The sequence below is a fragment of the Hesperophylax consimilis genome, chromosome 5 (assembly GCF_061612785.1).
Source record: "Hesperophylax consimilis isolate HC1 chromosome 5, BYU_Hcon_1.0, whole genome shotgun sequence".
NCBI lineage: Eukaryota > Metazoa > Arthropoda > Insecta > Trichoptera > Limnephilidae > Hesperophylax > Hesperophylax consimilis.
Window position 1 is genome coordinate 19,526,591 of NC_142840.1, and position 15,809 is coordinate 19,542,399.

The window sequence follows — 15,809 nt, forward strand, 5'->3', positions numbered from 1 at the left end:
ATCTCCTCCGAAGCTACTTAGATGATAGATTTTGTCTTGTTGAAGTCAAAGGTGTCTCGAGTGGCTTAGGTAAAATCACATGTGGAGTGCCACAGGGATCAATTCTTGGGCCTCTGCTTTTCTTGCTATATGTCAATGACATAACTAAATGTGGTATCTCTGGAAACCTCCAACTTTATGCGGATGACACTGTAATCTATTATCACAGTACAAGCCTGAGTGACCTGGAGTCTCAAATGAATGTAGATGTCTCAATTCTAGCTAATTGGCTGCGTATTAATAAATTGAGCCTCAATATAAAAAAAAACACACTACCTAACTTTCGGTAATAAGGATTATGTGCCCATGAATATCACACTTGGAACTGAGAAGCTCCAAAATATAGAAGTCACGAAATATTTAGGGCTATTAATAGACTCTAAACTTTCGTGGAATTCCCATGTTGAGCATGTGAAATCTAAAATATCCCCAATAACCGGCGTACTGTACCGACTCCAAGGTCTTCTCTCTACATCTCTACTACGGGCCACATACTATGCGATGATTCACTCCCATCTGAGTTATTTAGTTAGTATCTGGGGCACTATTACTAAAAAACAAATATCAGAAATACAAGTGATTCAAAATCGAGCAATAAGGAATATCTACCGTCTACCGTGGGATACACATATCAAAGATATATATTTAAAGACAAACATACTTCCTTTTACGGTTCTACCTAAATACAATATCACTTGTACAATATTACAAATCATACATAGATCCTCACACACTAACATCAAACCAGCATTTAATTCAGACATACACCAGCACAAAACACGGTCCCAAAATCTAATACACCTAGCATCGTCTACCCACACAACAAAATTTGGTATTAACTCATTACAATATATTGCATATAGACAATACAATGCATTACCTAATGAAATAAAGCAATCAGTAACTAACAAAAAAATATTAGTTAAAACGCTTAAAGATTATTTCCTGAAAATGTTTTTAAACCAGTGAATTTTCGCTCGCTTTCATATGTTGGTTTACTATGTTTCATGTGTATAGAGATGTCTCTCAGTATTTCTAAAATCTCTATTCTTAACAATGTATTTTTCCTTTTTTATTTATTTTTCTTTTCCTTTTCAATATGTTGTATTTTTTTAAAAGTGTAATATCCTTGTAAAATGTATTTTATGTGTCTGTACTTCCCGTAATGAGTTTTATCTCAACTCATTGGGAATAATGTGTTACTTACCATGTTTTTTGTAATACATTATAAATAAATAAATAAATAATATAAGAAAACTTTAAAAATTAGCAAATAGGAAAAGATTGGCTAACCTGTTCTCCTGTTGCTTGGTAGCCATACTGGTAATGGTGTTCTGTTCATCCAACTCCTCAATGACCTGGTCTGCGATGCGCATGCTTCCTCCACCGGCATATTTGCCAGGAATGCTCGTGGTGCTGGTAGTGTCGGCTCGGAAACCTAAACAAATTATGTAATGCAAATAATTAAAAAATTTTATTTTTATATACAGTAGAACCCCGTTCATCCGAACCCCGATAATTCGAAAAAACGCGTAATTCGAAATTTTCGCCAAAAAAATATCCACAGAAAATTTTTTTCATACAAAATGGTTTTTAATTCGAAATTCGTTAATTCGTAATTCGAAATTTATTTTTGTCCGCAAACAAAAATTTGTTTATGTAATTCGAAAAACTTATTTTTGGGAAAATAAATCATAAAATTTCGTAAATCTGAATCTAAAAGACAGCCATGATGGTAAAACGCCGAAAAGTGTATTTTTATGTGATTATACATCGCACTAATTAGTATTATTATTTTGTAAATCGGAATCGATTTACACTGGAATGTCGTATTTTTTCGTATTTCCGAGTTTGAAGGGCGAGAAAATTCGTTTTACGCGGAAATATTTGGTAGTTTTATGAATTTACACCAAATATCTGAATTCAAAGGGTCGGCTGCGATGGAATTCGAACGCCAAATTTCAATTTACGGGGAAATACGACATATTTTTACGAATATACGAAAATCTGCCGAGAAAATTCGATTTACGCGGAAATATATCGTATTTTTACGAATTCATTATAAATATCTGAATTTAAAGGGTCGGCCGCGACGGAAATCGGACGCGAAATTTCGATTTACGCGTAAATATATCGCATTTTTACTGGTTTATTTCAATTATCTGAATTTCAAAGATCCGGCGCGACAGAAATCGGCCGCGAAATTTCGATCCACACGGAAATATGACGTGTTTTTACGAAATTTACTTAAATTATCTGAATTTAAAGGGTCGGCTGTGACCAAAATCGGCCGCGAAATTTCGGTTTACGCATAAATATATAGTATTTTTCGAATATCCGAGTTTAAAGGGCCGGCCGCGACGTTAATCGGCCGTGAAAATTTGATTTACGCGGAAATGTGTGGTATTTTTATGAATTTGCTTAGAATAACTGATCTTGAAGGGCCGATCGCGGCGAAAATCGGCTGCAAAAATTCGACTTAAACGGGAATAATTCGTATTAATGCGAATTTACTCCAAAGATACCACCCGAATCTGAAGGGGCGGCCGAGGAACTCGATTTTCGCCGTCTTTTTTTTTTTTTTTTCCATAAAATTTCGAATTACGTGGGAATTCGTTAATTCAAAATTTGATTTTTGATGTCCGCTGGATTTCGAATTAACGAGGTTCTACTGTAATATGTTGAAAAGCAAAGTAAGAAAATTATCAACGAGAAGATTGTTATTAGATTCAATGCAAGTTTATAAAATTCCCGGGTGTGGGCAAAATATACCTACAAACAAATTTATTTTCGGGAGCCAATTTTAAAAAAATCTTATAAATGTCAATCAATGATGATCAATTTAATATATTCGATACCTCATTTCCAAAGTGCATCAACTCAAAAAATTTTGAGTTAAGTATGAGGAAATTCTTAGAATATTGATATCTACTAGTTCCAACATGGTAATTTTAGAATGACAGTGGTTATTATTTTTAACAATTATACTTTATTCTTTATATTTACCAGTTCCATACTAAAACAATTCTAAATCGTTACTTTAGATCAAAAAACAACTACGAAAAATCTGTCAAAATTTCTGAAAACTTATTAATATTAGAACAAAATAAAATAATGTTTATAATAATATTATAAATATATTTTTTAGAAATCCTACTGTCATTTTTATCAATGACTTTCTAACTTAAATACTAGTATATTTACGTTTATAGTTAGTTTTAATAGTTAAAATAATTTTAAAACTATTAATATTTCGGATCTGTCTGTGTGACGTGACTAGTCAAAAGGAGAAAATGTTTTATTTCAACAGGCATTGTATTTTGTATGGCGGTGTTGAGAGTTGAGACATTTTTTATTCTTAAGCGGGTGTTACATGCCCAGTGAATTTTCTCAACTGTCAAAACATCTTAATTTTTTTGTCCCTGGAGGGCTGTAATTTTGCATTTGAACTTGTGAAAATACAACATCAAACGTGCGTTCATCATGCATTACTATAGCAATATAGTCAATCGGAAATATTTAGTAAAACGAACAACTTAGTAAAAAAAAGTATAACTTATTTGGAGAACCTACTATTTTGGTAAAGTATTTAGTTTGACCTTTTTTATAAATGTTTCATCATTCGCTTGCTAGTGTCAAATTATAATTAGATTTGAACAGCTGTTGGCTTTACAAATCGCCTTTAGAACATTTCTGATACATGGAAAGTTTGTTATACACGGTGTCCAGAAACTCATGGAATAAACTGTATTACTTGTGAATCTACATCACATTTGGAGTAGATTTTGAATTATGACTTTTTTTAGCTTTTGATTTCGAGAAATTGTAATTTTTTTTTTGTTCAAATTAAATTATTTTCGGTTGCTTATGGAATTATTATCCGCTGTCATTTGTCTTTTAAACTGCGTCGAAGCATAAACCTGGCTTCAATAGTTTCTTTACTCTAAAGTTGTCAAAAAATATTTTTAGTAATATGCTCAAATCGAAAAAAACTTTGTTTTTTTAGGTTCTCCATCTGCAGCAAATGATTAGATTTTTCTGCTGCACCACCAGTTTTCGGACACCGTGTTTAAGTGTTTTGGTTTGATTTTTGACACCTTTATTTTAAAATATTTATTTAATATAAATATTATGTAATACATATAATAATAGTAAAATATTAATAAAATAAAAATTATATTTTTCTGTTTGCCAAAAGTTTTGTACAGTGAATTTAAAAAAGAAAATAATAAAGAAAAAAAACGACATTCAGTTTGCTTTTTTTACAAAATGACATTTCGTTTATAACTTACACCGCTGTTTCCCAAACACAATGTAGTCAAACGAAGCTTTATTATTTTCAAGATGGGGCCATGATATTATTTAGATGCATTCATAGAAATTGGTAAGCGTGGAGAAAGTGGCCGTTTGTAAAGCCTCTTCATACGGCTACACTTTGTATTTAGTAAAATAATTAATATTACAGTGTGTCAAAATCCAACAGGATTGTAAAAACAAATTATTTAGATAAAGATGAAATTCTAAACATATTTTACGCCGTGTGAAACATTCTAAATGCAGAGTGACATGAACACACGCACAGGTCGAATGTTACAAGTTTGTTAGAATAACTGTCAACCTACATTACTGTGTCATAATTTTGCATATTTATAGATGTTTTGTTAAACCAAATACCCTATAATATTAATAATACGTCCAACTCCAGTAAAATAGTGGCAATATCAACAACTCAAACCGCTAGAGGTGCTAGTGTAGCATGTTGACTTTGACATTCCTTTCAATGGCGGCAAATTGAATTTATTTAATACTTGATGGCGGTATTTTGCGCTTTCTAATTTGTATTTTGATAAAAAATATAAATAGGTTCCGTGGTTCAGTTTGTGAACAAAAACACTCCCAAGTCATTTTTCAAGATACGAAAAAACATTGACAGGTTTATAGTTGGTGAAATGATTTCGTCAAATCCAAGCAAAAAAATTTTTCTTGATTACGTAAAACGTTGATTACACCACGAAAATATAATTATAAATATTGCTAAGTATGGGTTATTAGTATTTTATTACCTTTCTAAACCATCAAAGACAGAGTTAATAGCCGCTTTCATATTTTTTTATTGTATGATCAAAAAAAGCAGTAAGGTCATAAGTGGAATATAAAATTTTTTTAAATTTTTAGACTTTCATAATTTATTAACGGAAAATAAAAATATATTATTTCATGTAGCTTGTTGCCATCAGAATGTGTGCAAAACGTCAGAAGATGGAGGAATTATTAATATTATAGGGTATTTGGTTAAACTAATTATTTTCTAATCTTGTTAGACGATTGCAAAGATTTAAGTGAGTTGTTAAGCTCCTTTCTGGATTTATTTATTACCTAGGCTTTACATGGAATTTGATGATTATAGAGGCCAAAAATCAAAAAGAATAAATCAAAGATGGCTAATTGGTTCAGCCTGCTTCAGCTTTTGATCAAATTGTGAAAGTTGACAAGTGTAATAGTGTAATAAGATCACAATTTGATCAAAAGTTGAAATGGGCCGATAACATGAATTTAACAGAGACCCACAAATTTCAAAAAGTCGCTGATTGTCAGATTTGAGTTTGAAACACCATAACCGAATATCTACTCCTCTTTGTGAAAGGGTGTTTTAAATTGGTAACCGGAAAAAATTAAAAAGCTACAAAACAGAACATAATAAAAGAATAGTAGGTTGAGTTTTTTTTTGTCTTAACTTTTCTTCAATATTCTATTTTGTCACTGTTCTGTTCTGTCGTGGAACCGTTAAAAATAATAATAAAAATAAAATGAAATCATAAATACTTTTTTCTCTGCCAAGTTCATTAGTACCTCCGTCTGTCTCGACCCGGGAGGCATCTTCCCGGGAGAATATCCTCTTGAGCACGGAGGTGACGGAGTTCACCCTCGGGATGGACGATCCCGGCACGGGGGTCTGCATCGTGGATTGGAGGGAAGCCGAGGAGTTGACCGACGGCTTACGGCGGATGCTTCGACGCCCGCTGGCCGAGAAGTGAATGCCGGAAACTGCGTCATCGTTGAGATTCTACTTAACAAAATAATGATTAGTTAAATTATTATTTTTTTTTTAGTTATAATAAAGGATATTAAATAAAACAGTTAAATTATTAAAGCTGAGGTTTTTCAAACTCTATCACATTTTGTTTCAATTTAATCAATATTTATTACCGTTTGTATTGTTTCTCGGCCCATCTCAGCTTTAGATTACAGTGTGATCAGTTGACAAGCATAACAACGTGACCGTTATACTTGACAGCCAATCACAATTTGATCAAAAGCTGGACTGAGAATCAACTTTTAACAGGGACGGAATTTGAAACACCCGAGGTAAGTAAGTTATTGTTGTTAAATAATTATTTTTGAATTATTTGAGAAAAAATTTCTCTTATTTGCACAAAAAGACAGCACTGACCATAAAATTTACTGTTAATTTTCTGTTGAAAAGTCACTATAAAATATTTCAAAGTAAAAAACATCAAATTTATATTGATGGAAGGCAGGAATCGAACCCGCATTCTTATGATAAGAAAACACTCTGATTACATTATACATTTTAACTAAATTTAAATTACAAGATAAATAAGCATGCTTCACACTGTGAATATTAATAGAAAACACCCATTATATTTTGTTATTGTTAGAATAAGTATGAAAGGAACCCTTTACTAATAAATTTGTTTTTAATTATTCTCAGAATTTGGTATACCAAATTAAATTTATCTGGTTTAACTGCCATTGGATACAGGTGGGCTTTTTTACAAGCGTAAGTCATTTGCGTTAGTAAAATAACACAACACAATTAGATTACATACAAAACTCACACATTAGTTGTTTTAGTTTCAACAAAATTTGTTAGTGGTTAAACAAACAATTAATTAACATTAGGGTTAATTTCCATAGAAGAAAATTATTATTGTCAAAAATAAGGCACAAAGAATTAATCTTACATGCAAATCAAAGTCAGATTATCTATGCTGCTGTAACCTAAAATTACCAGTATATATTTACTAGATAATTTCATATTGTCGTTTAAACTATGCGGATCAGAAAATATGGTTTGAAATGATTGCATAATGAATATTGAAGTTTTTAAATGCTGGTTCTCTTTACAAATTAAGATATTTTTATTTTATTTATAAAACATAATTAGGAGTTTTGGTTTCAGTTCAGTATAACAAAGTCATATTTAAGAGACAACATGCATAAGAGATAAATAATTAAGAATTTTGATTGATATAATAATAATGTCTGACTAATTTATATAGCACCGTTTTTGGGAAAAAATCTCCTCCAAGGGCGCTGTAGAAGACAACAAAATTACACCTAAAAAACATTGTTAGCCAGAGACGAGTAAACAATTTTTTGCATATTATGGAATATTTCGCAAATATGTCTTAATTTAAGTTAGAAAATGTATGGAAGATGTTGATAGTTTTAGTTCAAAATAAGCAATAGAAGGAATAGCAATTATTTGTGAAATGTTTTGGTGTATAATTTTTTTTTTAAATACACTAGTTTTTCAGTGTGGATTTGCAAAAAATGTCAGCAAACAATGTTTTAAAATGGATATTAAAGATATCAAGCCGAAATAAAATTTATTTTTATTATTAACACAACCAGAATGAAAAAGATTATTCAGAACAATAAAGAGATTGTTGAATGTTTACAACCGTAACCTTTGGTTAACCACAATAGGGTGCGTGATTGGCAAAATGCAATCCACCGGCAAGCTGCGTCCACATGCAGGCGTCCTTGTAAACATGTCTAACCTCGGGCGGCGTAAACTTGTAATTAACGCTCTGTTCACGCACCAGCTCGTCGATCTTAACGGACGAGGAGGTCATGACCACTGCCTGCTGGCTGCTGGGCACCTCGATCTTGGCCGTGGACGGGACCGGGGCAGACTCGCGGTTTCCCTCGGAGGCCAGCGTGTACGGCAGCTCCGTGGGGAACACTTCGTCCCAGTACTGGTCCTTGATCAGCTCGGGGTGTTCGTGATGCATCTCGTCCACTATTAAGTACGATACCTGCAAATTTATAATTTGTAAATATTAAATTATTAAACGTTATATTTTCCTTGTCAGGTAAAAGCATAAACTTTTAAAAATCGTGTCTGATTTTGTTGAATAAATTTAAAAAAAAATCTTTTAAAATCCATACAATCGATTCAGTTCCTATAATATATTTTAAAAGACAATTATTTTAATTCTATGTTTCAAATTTACTTTTACAAGCCATTTTTATAAGTTGAACTGTGCAGCAAGTCAAGTAACATTCCGTGTTTTTTTTCAAGGACAACCAACAATTTACTAGTACACAAATAATATTCTACAGGCAGAATAATATTCTCAGCATGGGAGATCCCAGTGAGGATATCATTGTGTTGTGTGTTAATCAGTCGCGAGGAGTGATTTAAAATATATTTTGTTTGTAATTGAAAAAAAAAATCATCAGCCATCTGCGTTTTTCACTTCAAATATGCCCAGGAATCGCTGGTTAATCATTTGAGTAAGTGCTGTAACACCCTGTATATATACCTAATGCATAGTAGCATATAGGTAAAAAAAATTGATTTAATAATAATAAATAATAAAAAAATTAAATTAAAGCAACTATGAACGGTTAATTCATAAGTTAAAACCGTGAATATGACACCTACTTGGATATTCCTATCCACCATCCAATTGACTTCGAAATCATCATCATCCTCTCCGAAGGGGTTGATGAGCGACTCGGCCACCTTGAGCCAGCCCATGTAGAAGAAGAACTGCAGCGTGGTGAAGATGGGGAAGTACACGTCGATGTTGTTCACGTAACTGCTCTCCGTGGCGCCCGCCTTGGTGGTCACTATCTTGTCCTCGGTCCACTGCCGCGCCATTATGGCCGTGGCGAAGTACGAATACACGGCCAGGGTAACCACCTGGAAAGTTTATAGATCGGTGTTTTTTATGCTTTATAATTTCGGTAGTCAATCTATGTAGCTTTTGTAAGAACTCGAATAATGTGCTAATTTATTGTTCCCCCCTATTTTTTTCATATTTTATCTTTCATTCCCTTGTCCATTCCCTTTGGCAAAGTTCATTAGAGTCGAATAACTTAACCCATTGGCCTCCAAATTGTTTAGCTAAAAAATTGTCCTTCACATCCGAATTAATTTTGTACCAAAGTTTTAAATCTGCAGTGGTGTACTAAATCTTACATAACATTTAAACTAAACATGCAAACGAAACAATTATTTTAATTTACTTATGCATTGAATTAAGGTATGTAAAAAATATATGCAATTTAAAAAAAAAAATAATAATAATATGATTAAACGAGGACATAAAAATATTTTTTTATAGAAACCAATTTTTTTTTTTCATTTTTTTATAATTGGATGAAAAGTTTTACATTTATCATACTTATTACCGTAATATATATTTTTTCAATTTGGGCTGATGTTAGCCGCCCACCACGTGTTTTACGAACAAGCTTGTGAATTCCCGAAACAAAATTTCAATCGTAAATATCAGGAAAAAACTGTACCAACGGAGTCCTGCCAATTACTACGAAATGAATGCTTAATTATCTACAGACCGATTGGCATTTATAATTTTAAACGCAGATGTCAATAATGTATCCTTTTTCGGTTTTAAGCCGACAAACATCTGACCCGCCGGGACGGCGTCGTTTGATTTTAAGACACACCGCCATACACACGCCGCGACGGCGTCGTTTGAGGCCAATGGGTTAATGGAACACCTTTAAAAGCAGTGACGTTATAACAAGACCTAGGAGTTATGGTATCACAAGACTTAAAAAGGGAACGGCATATCGCAGCGATTGTCAAAAGAGCAAAAATTAATCAAATTAATAATCAATAAAAAATTTTATCAGGAAAGCCTTCCTTCACATATCACTGGACATGACGTTAAAATATAGAAAACATATGTCCATCCTCTCCTGGAATATGCTTTCCAAATATGGATTGCAAGTTTTGCGAAGGATATAGATCTAATAGAGAAAGTACTGAGACGATTTACAAAAAGCTTTGAAAGACCGGCAATATGAAGATAGACTCGAGGAACTAAGATTACCAACGTTAAAAGAAAGAAGAGAAAGGGGTGACTTGATTGAGACTTTATAAATTTTATCTGGACATTATAATTGCCCTGGCATCCAAGAAATTTTCATTAATAACAAAAATATAAATCTATGTGAAACAAAACACCTTTGCATCCATTCCTAGTAGTTCATGCATGGAACAAACTTCCACAACACGCCGTTGATGCTACTAATATAAAGTAATTTAAAACTCGATTGAATACGTATTTGGAGAGAAGAAAGGATTAGCTTATTGTGAAATAAGATATGAGCACTTCAGCCGAATGCTGCCTGCTCATTAACTAATAGTAATAACTAGTTAACGTGTACCCGGCATTGTTCGACTTTTCTCTACGTTATATAAATATATTATGTATGTATTATATATGAGAACCTTCCGGAAGAAATTCTCTAAATTATAAAACCATATCAAAATCCGTTGCATAGTTTAGAAGAATTAAGCGTATAAACAGACAAGCAGATAGCGACTTGATTTTATACTATTTAGAGATGATAATTAAATGCCCCCCACAAAGGGGACAGAAATCGTACATCAAAGTATCTTCTGGCAGTGAAAAGATCATATGATAAAATAAAATAAAATCCAAATAAAACTACTGTTGAAAAAAGAGCAGTTCAATGCTAATTCGACTGCCGTAATACGGGCATGTGTCTAGTTTGGTAGTCAAAATTCATGTAAAAAATAATACAAGTACTTTCAAACTTATTGTGAAATCAGATATGAGCGCATCAGCAAAATCCTGCCTGCTCATTAATGGGGCTGAGACTTAGCCTACTTCAGCATATCGCTCACCATACAATCCCAATGGGAATAATATAGAAAATTCAAAAATGAAATGATTTAAAACTCTATTTTTATCTGACGGCCATATGAGAATCTGGCTTAGAATTTTGGTTTATGTGCAATAAATAAGTATTAAAATGTATGGTAATTAGAACTAACCTGAGTATACACTAAAGGAATGCTTATGGTATCATAACTTGTCAGTAGGCCGCACTGGGCGCGAAATTTATTGAGTTCGTCAATCACAGTTTTCACGGCAAAATCGTCGCGGATTCTGCCCTCTTTGCGCGCCCGCGTTACTATACTAGCCGACCATACGATCGGCAACCTGAAAATAACCAAACGTCAACATAAAATAATTTATTAAACTTAAACTGTCTTACTTATTAGTTTCTTACACACCGGTTCATCGTTGGTATAATTAAACTGGCCTTAAGCCCAATAAGGCTGTTTTAACCCTTCAGATAATTTTTTTTTTTGCTTTCGGAAAAAGCTTATATGGTCTCATAGAAATCGTTGTCTCCCTTACGGTCATAGTTAGAAACATGTCAGAAAAAAACCAACAAGCTTTATATTCAAATCTAGAAGTTAACCACAGAAGAATTAGAATGTATACCTCTATGAAACCAAAGGTTCCGACCGCAATTTGAGAAAACTTTATGAAACTTTGTGATGAATAATCTAATGAAATCCAAAAAACAATAATGTTAATAATATATTTGTCATTTTTTTAAACTTTTTTATGTTTGCATTCAAAACTTTAAAAATTACATTTTATTTCTAACAATAAAATTTGAAATCGTATTTTATCACCTTTCAAAAACAGTTTTTAGTTTTCGGATACATTAAAAATTATTCCATTTATTTCTATTCTATAGCAACATAATTCTCTTCTGACAGAATATGCCAGAGGCCTGAGGGGTTAACTATACCTAAGCCGTTGTAATAAATCAAGTTTTTTGCTGTCCGACCCTACGTTTTACTGAAATTAGAATTATACATGCAATATCCGTGTACGGGGATATCCGCCAATGGATCACAAATGCAACAGGCGCGTAGATCAGGTTAAAAATACACATGTATCATGAAATTAGAGTGTTACCAATGCTTGGAAGGCTTGGGAAACTTCTCGTTGAGGTCCACCATGATCTGGCGCTCGTTCTCCAGCAGCAGACCTGCCTCAATGAGGTGGTCCAGCGTGGGGAAACGCTTCTTCACCTTGGGCGAGATGTTGGTCAGCACCATGGTTAAGCAAAGGCACACGTATCGCATCATGGTGCGCCGCATCAGCCGCCCTCGCTCGTCCTAAGAAGGGAAAAATAAAGTCAAAGGAATGTCATTAATTGTAACTTCATAGGTTTTTTTTTCATGTGACTTCTCGCAAGAAATTTTCACAGTGCCATGTTATAAAGAGAAAGAAACGATTTTGTAGATCACCAGATTACATACCTAAATCACCAGATTACGAACATCACCAGATTACTTACCTGCATTACAAGATTACAAAAATCACCTGATTAGGTACAACACCAGATTGTGTTCAATGACAGAATAGGTACATCATCGGGTACATCACCAGATTACATACATTACCAGATTACATGCTTCACCTGATTAGGTACATCATCTGATTAGATACATCACCTGATTAGGTACATCATCTGATTAGATACATCACCTGATTAGGTACATCACAAGATTAGGTACATAACCAGATTACGTACATTACCAGATTACATACATCACCTGATTAGGTACATCACCAGATTATTACATTGGGTAAATTACCAGATTACGTACTTAACCATACTAGGTAATCATCTGATTAGGTAAATCGCCATTAGGATGACCAAATAGGGAACCGTGAGGCAATTTATGTGACACATCTTAGAACATAATCTCTTCAGTGTATTACAAGATGAACATTATTAAATTTTGGATCCATTTAATTTAAAATTTGGTTTGAAAGGTGAGATGAGGAAGGGATTTTTTAATCAAATTCTTGAAGAGGCACAGATCAAGGACGGGTTGTTTCGGAGAATCTGAACAATTCATCAAATTTCAACGTTCATTTTCAAGTTCTGTGAAAGACTTTTTCAAGTTCTGTTTTTATTTCAGTTTTGTCAAGCAACTAGCCTACAATGATATAAAAACAAAACTTGAATAAGTCTTTCACAGAACTTGAAAATGAACGTTGAAATTTGATGAATTGTTCAGATTCTCCGAAACAACCCGTCCTAAATGAAGAAGATAAGACAAATAATGTTGGCAATTCACTCAACATATGCGTGCCAATTTAGATTTAGCTTTCCATGTGCAAATTTAGACCTTTATCTGTGTCATTCTTAACAGTTTGTATGTTTAGTAATCCAAGCAGCGACATCTATAAATATTTACTGATTTTCTTTTGTTTTAATCAACTTTATTTTATTGTTTAAATACGGCTCGCCTCGAGCAGCGCTCATTCAAAAAATCATAACTTCGAATGTTAATATGGAAACATATTAATTGCTTACTGTTGTTTAAAGTTCAAGCATCGCTCAAGGCCTAGAGCGATTAGACCTAAATATGTGCAGACTGGTTAAAGAAATTTAAGTATTTTATAATTTTTGCTGTGTTCAAGAGGTTCTATAGAAAAACGCTCATGGCAGTATACTTTTCTAACATAACTACATTTATTTGTGTGTGACGATATTAGATAAACCCTAAAAAATGAAATTATTATATGATATATTATTATATGATATTAGATGAACCCTAAAAAATCCCGATTAGTCTTTTGTACCTACTTAATATATAGGACTTTTTTATGATTCCTTCTCGCTGATCATAAAGACAAAAAAAACTAAAAGCGGAAACAACACTGGTATATATAAATATATATTTTTAACAGTTACTCACTTGTCCATGAACATGGGCGCTGACGAACACAGCGATGGAGTCTGGCCAGGGTATGGTGATGTACTGGTTCCACCATCTCGTCATCACAATGGAAACATAGAAACCCAGCACGAAGGAAAGGGGAATCAACTCGCTGTATGTTAGGCAGTAGTGCACTATGCCCTCAAATACTCTGAAATAAATACAGTAACAAATATTATTTGATTTGATCCTTTCACAATCAGCAAAGAATTTCAGTCAAAACATCTTTCTACGGGTTTTATTTAGCTGGGATTTCTGCTTCAAAATTAAAAAAAGCACCCAAACAAGATCCAGCTGTCAAAAAAGTTGTTTTCCACAATGATATTAGAAAAAATAAATACAGTTCTAGTAATATAGTTTATAGTTATAGTAAATAAATAAAAAAATGCAAAACCTAAATTTCGTCAGAAATCACAAGATTTGTAAGTAGGTACTTAAATACCTACCTACTTAATTAAACAACACAAGGATTTCACAATTGAAAAAATAATATTTACGGAAACCTGACTTACAAATTACAATTCATATTTCATATGTTCTGTTAGTTGCATTTTTATTGGATAAATATATTGTAACAATTTGTTTTGCCAAATGTTGGCCAACATTGGCGAAATCAACTAAAGATATTGGTATAACATAATCTAGTAATAAAGATTAAATACATTTTTTTATTGACATAATATAATGTATTTTTTTCAAATATTTTGTGATAATTTGGGCCTCACTGGGTACTTTACCTGTGCTGGGGCAATATAAAATCTAGTAATATAAAATACCTAATATAAATTTATATTCAACAAAAGTAGAAGAAAGCGAGATGAAGAAAGATACATAATGACAGTTGATCATTGGTATAATTCGACGTATCTAGCCACTTGGAGTACATTATGAGGTAAATCCAATTTAGAATCGCTTCATGCACATATAAAACCTTTACAAATAACTCAAAATTATACCATCAAAGTTATGTATAATCGGAAAAGAACATTTTCAACAGATAAGTTATACAAAGAATCTAAACTATTCTGTCTCTATAAACTATTTATTTTGCAAACTGTGAAATACATCTTTAAAAACAAAAATAAATTCGAAATAAATGAAAACAGAACCAACATTAGAAATAATAATGTATTTTATACTCCCCAAACGAACACAAAACAAATGCAAACACACTGCAGTTTCATTGGACCTTGTACTTTCAATCTTTTACCGAAAAATATTCAAGTGATTACTAAACTTGGGGCAAATCCTCAATATTTGAAAGAGTTAAAATTATGGCTTTTCGATACAGCAGTTGATACTTGTTTTATTTAATTTGTATCAATTAATGTTTCTCATAAAATATTCACCATATATTACACTAAACACTTATAACTTCACTATACTCTATTGGAAACAATTTTTATACAAACCGCTTGGACAAAAGAAAATCTAATCTTGTTTTTGTTTTATATGCCCACAGTTTGTTTATTTCTAGGTACAACAATATAATAACTTAAATATATTACCCACGCACAGGCTGCGCCATAGTTTGTTCACATTATTCGTATTGATTTATATAATATTGTATGTAATTAATGTAAAAATTGGGAAAAATAAAAGAATTAAATAAAAAAAATAAAATAAAAACATTATCGGCTTATCAACCAACATTGTAAATTGGAAAAACCACAGTCGGGCAGTAATGATTGAACATCTCTTTTGAAATGTAATTATTGACATTCCTCACTTCAATTGTAGTAGTTACATTTTTATAATCATCAAAAATAAACAAATTTATAATAATAACCTAATGACGTAGCATAAGGAAGTGTAGCTGACCTAAGAAATCTTAAGTAAGTACATTAAATTTTCAGTATTCAAGACAACACTTAAAATAAAATGGTGGTCTTTAGGTTTCCAGTAAAAATTGATGTTC

At 32.4% G+C, this 15,809-nt stretch overlaps 1 protein-coding gene across 5 annotated transcripts in view; it reads right to left on the reverse strand.

Annotated features, from left to right (window-relative positions):
• The window catches only part of LOC149423618 (bestrophin-4-like), a 117,028-nt gene that overhangs the window by 16,394 nt on the left and 84,825 nt on the right, over positions 1–15,809 (reverse strand). For 3 of the 5 annotated variants that reach the window (XM_089631677.1, XM_089631673.1, XM_089631674.1), the window contains 7 exons: positions 13,871–14,042; positions 12,072–12,274; positions 11,129–11,297; positions 8,738–8,998; positions 7,848–8,105; positions 5,863–6,103; positions 1,333–1,477 (listed from right to left, as the gene is read on the reverse strand). In XM_089631677.1, coding sequence (XP_089487803.1) covers positions 1,333–1,477; positions 5,863–6,103; positions 7,848–8,105; positions 8,738–8,998; positions 11,129–11,297; positions 12,072–12,274; positions 13,871–14,042 — 1,449 coding nt within the window. The remainder of the gene's footprint in view (positions 1–1,332; positions 1,478–5,862; positions 6,104–7,847; positions 8,106–8,737; positions 8,999–11,128; positions 11,298–12,071; positions 12,275–13,870; positions 14,043–15,809) is intronic. The other 2 variants (XM_089631676.1, XM_089631675.1) reach the window with 2 other exon arrangements.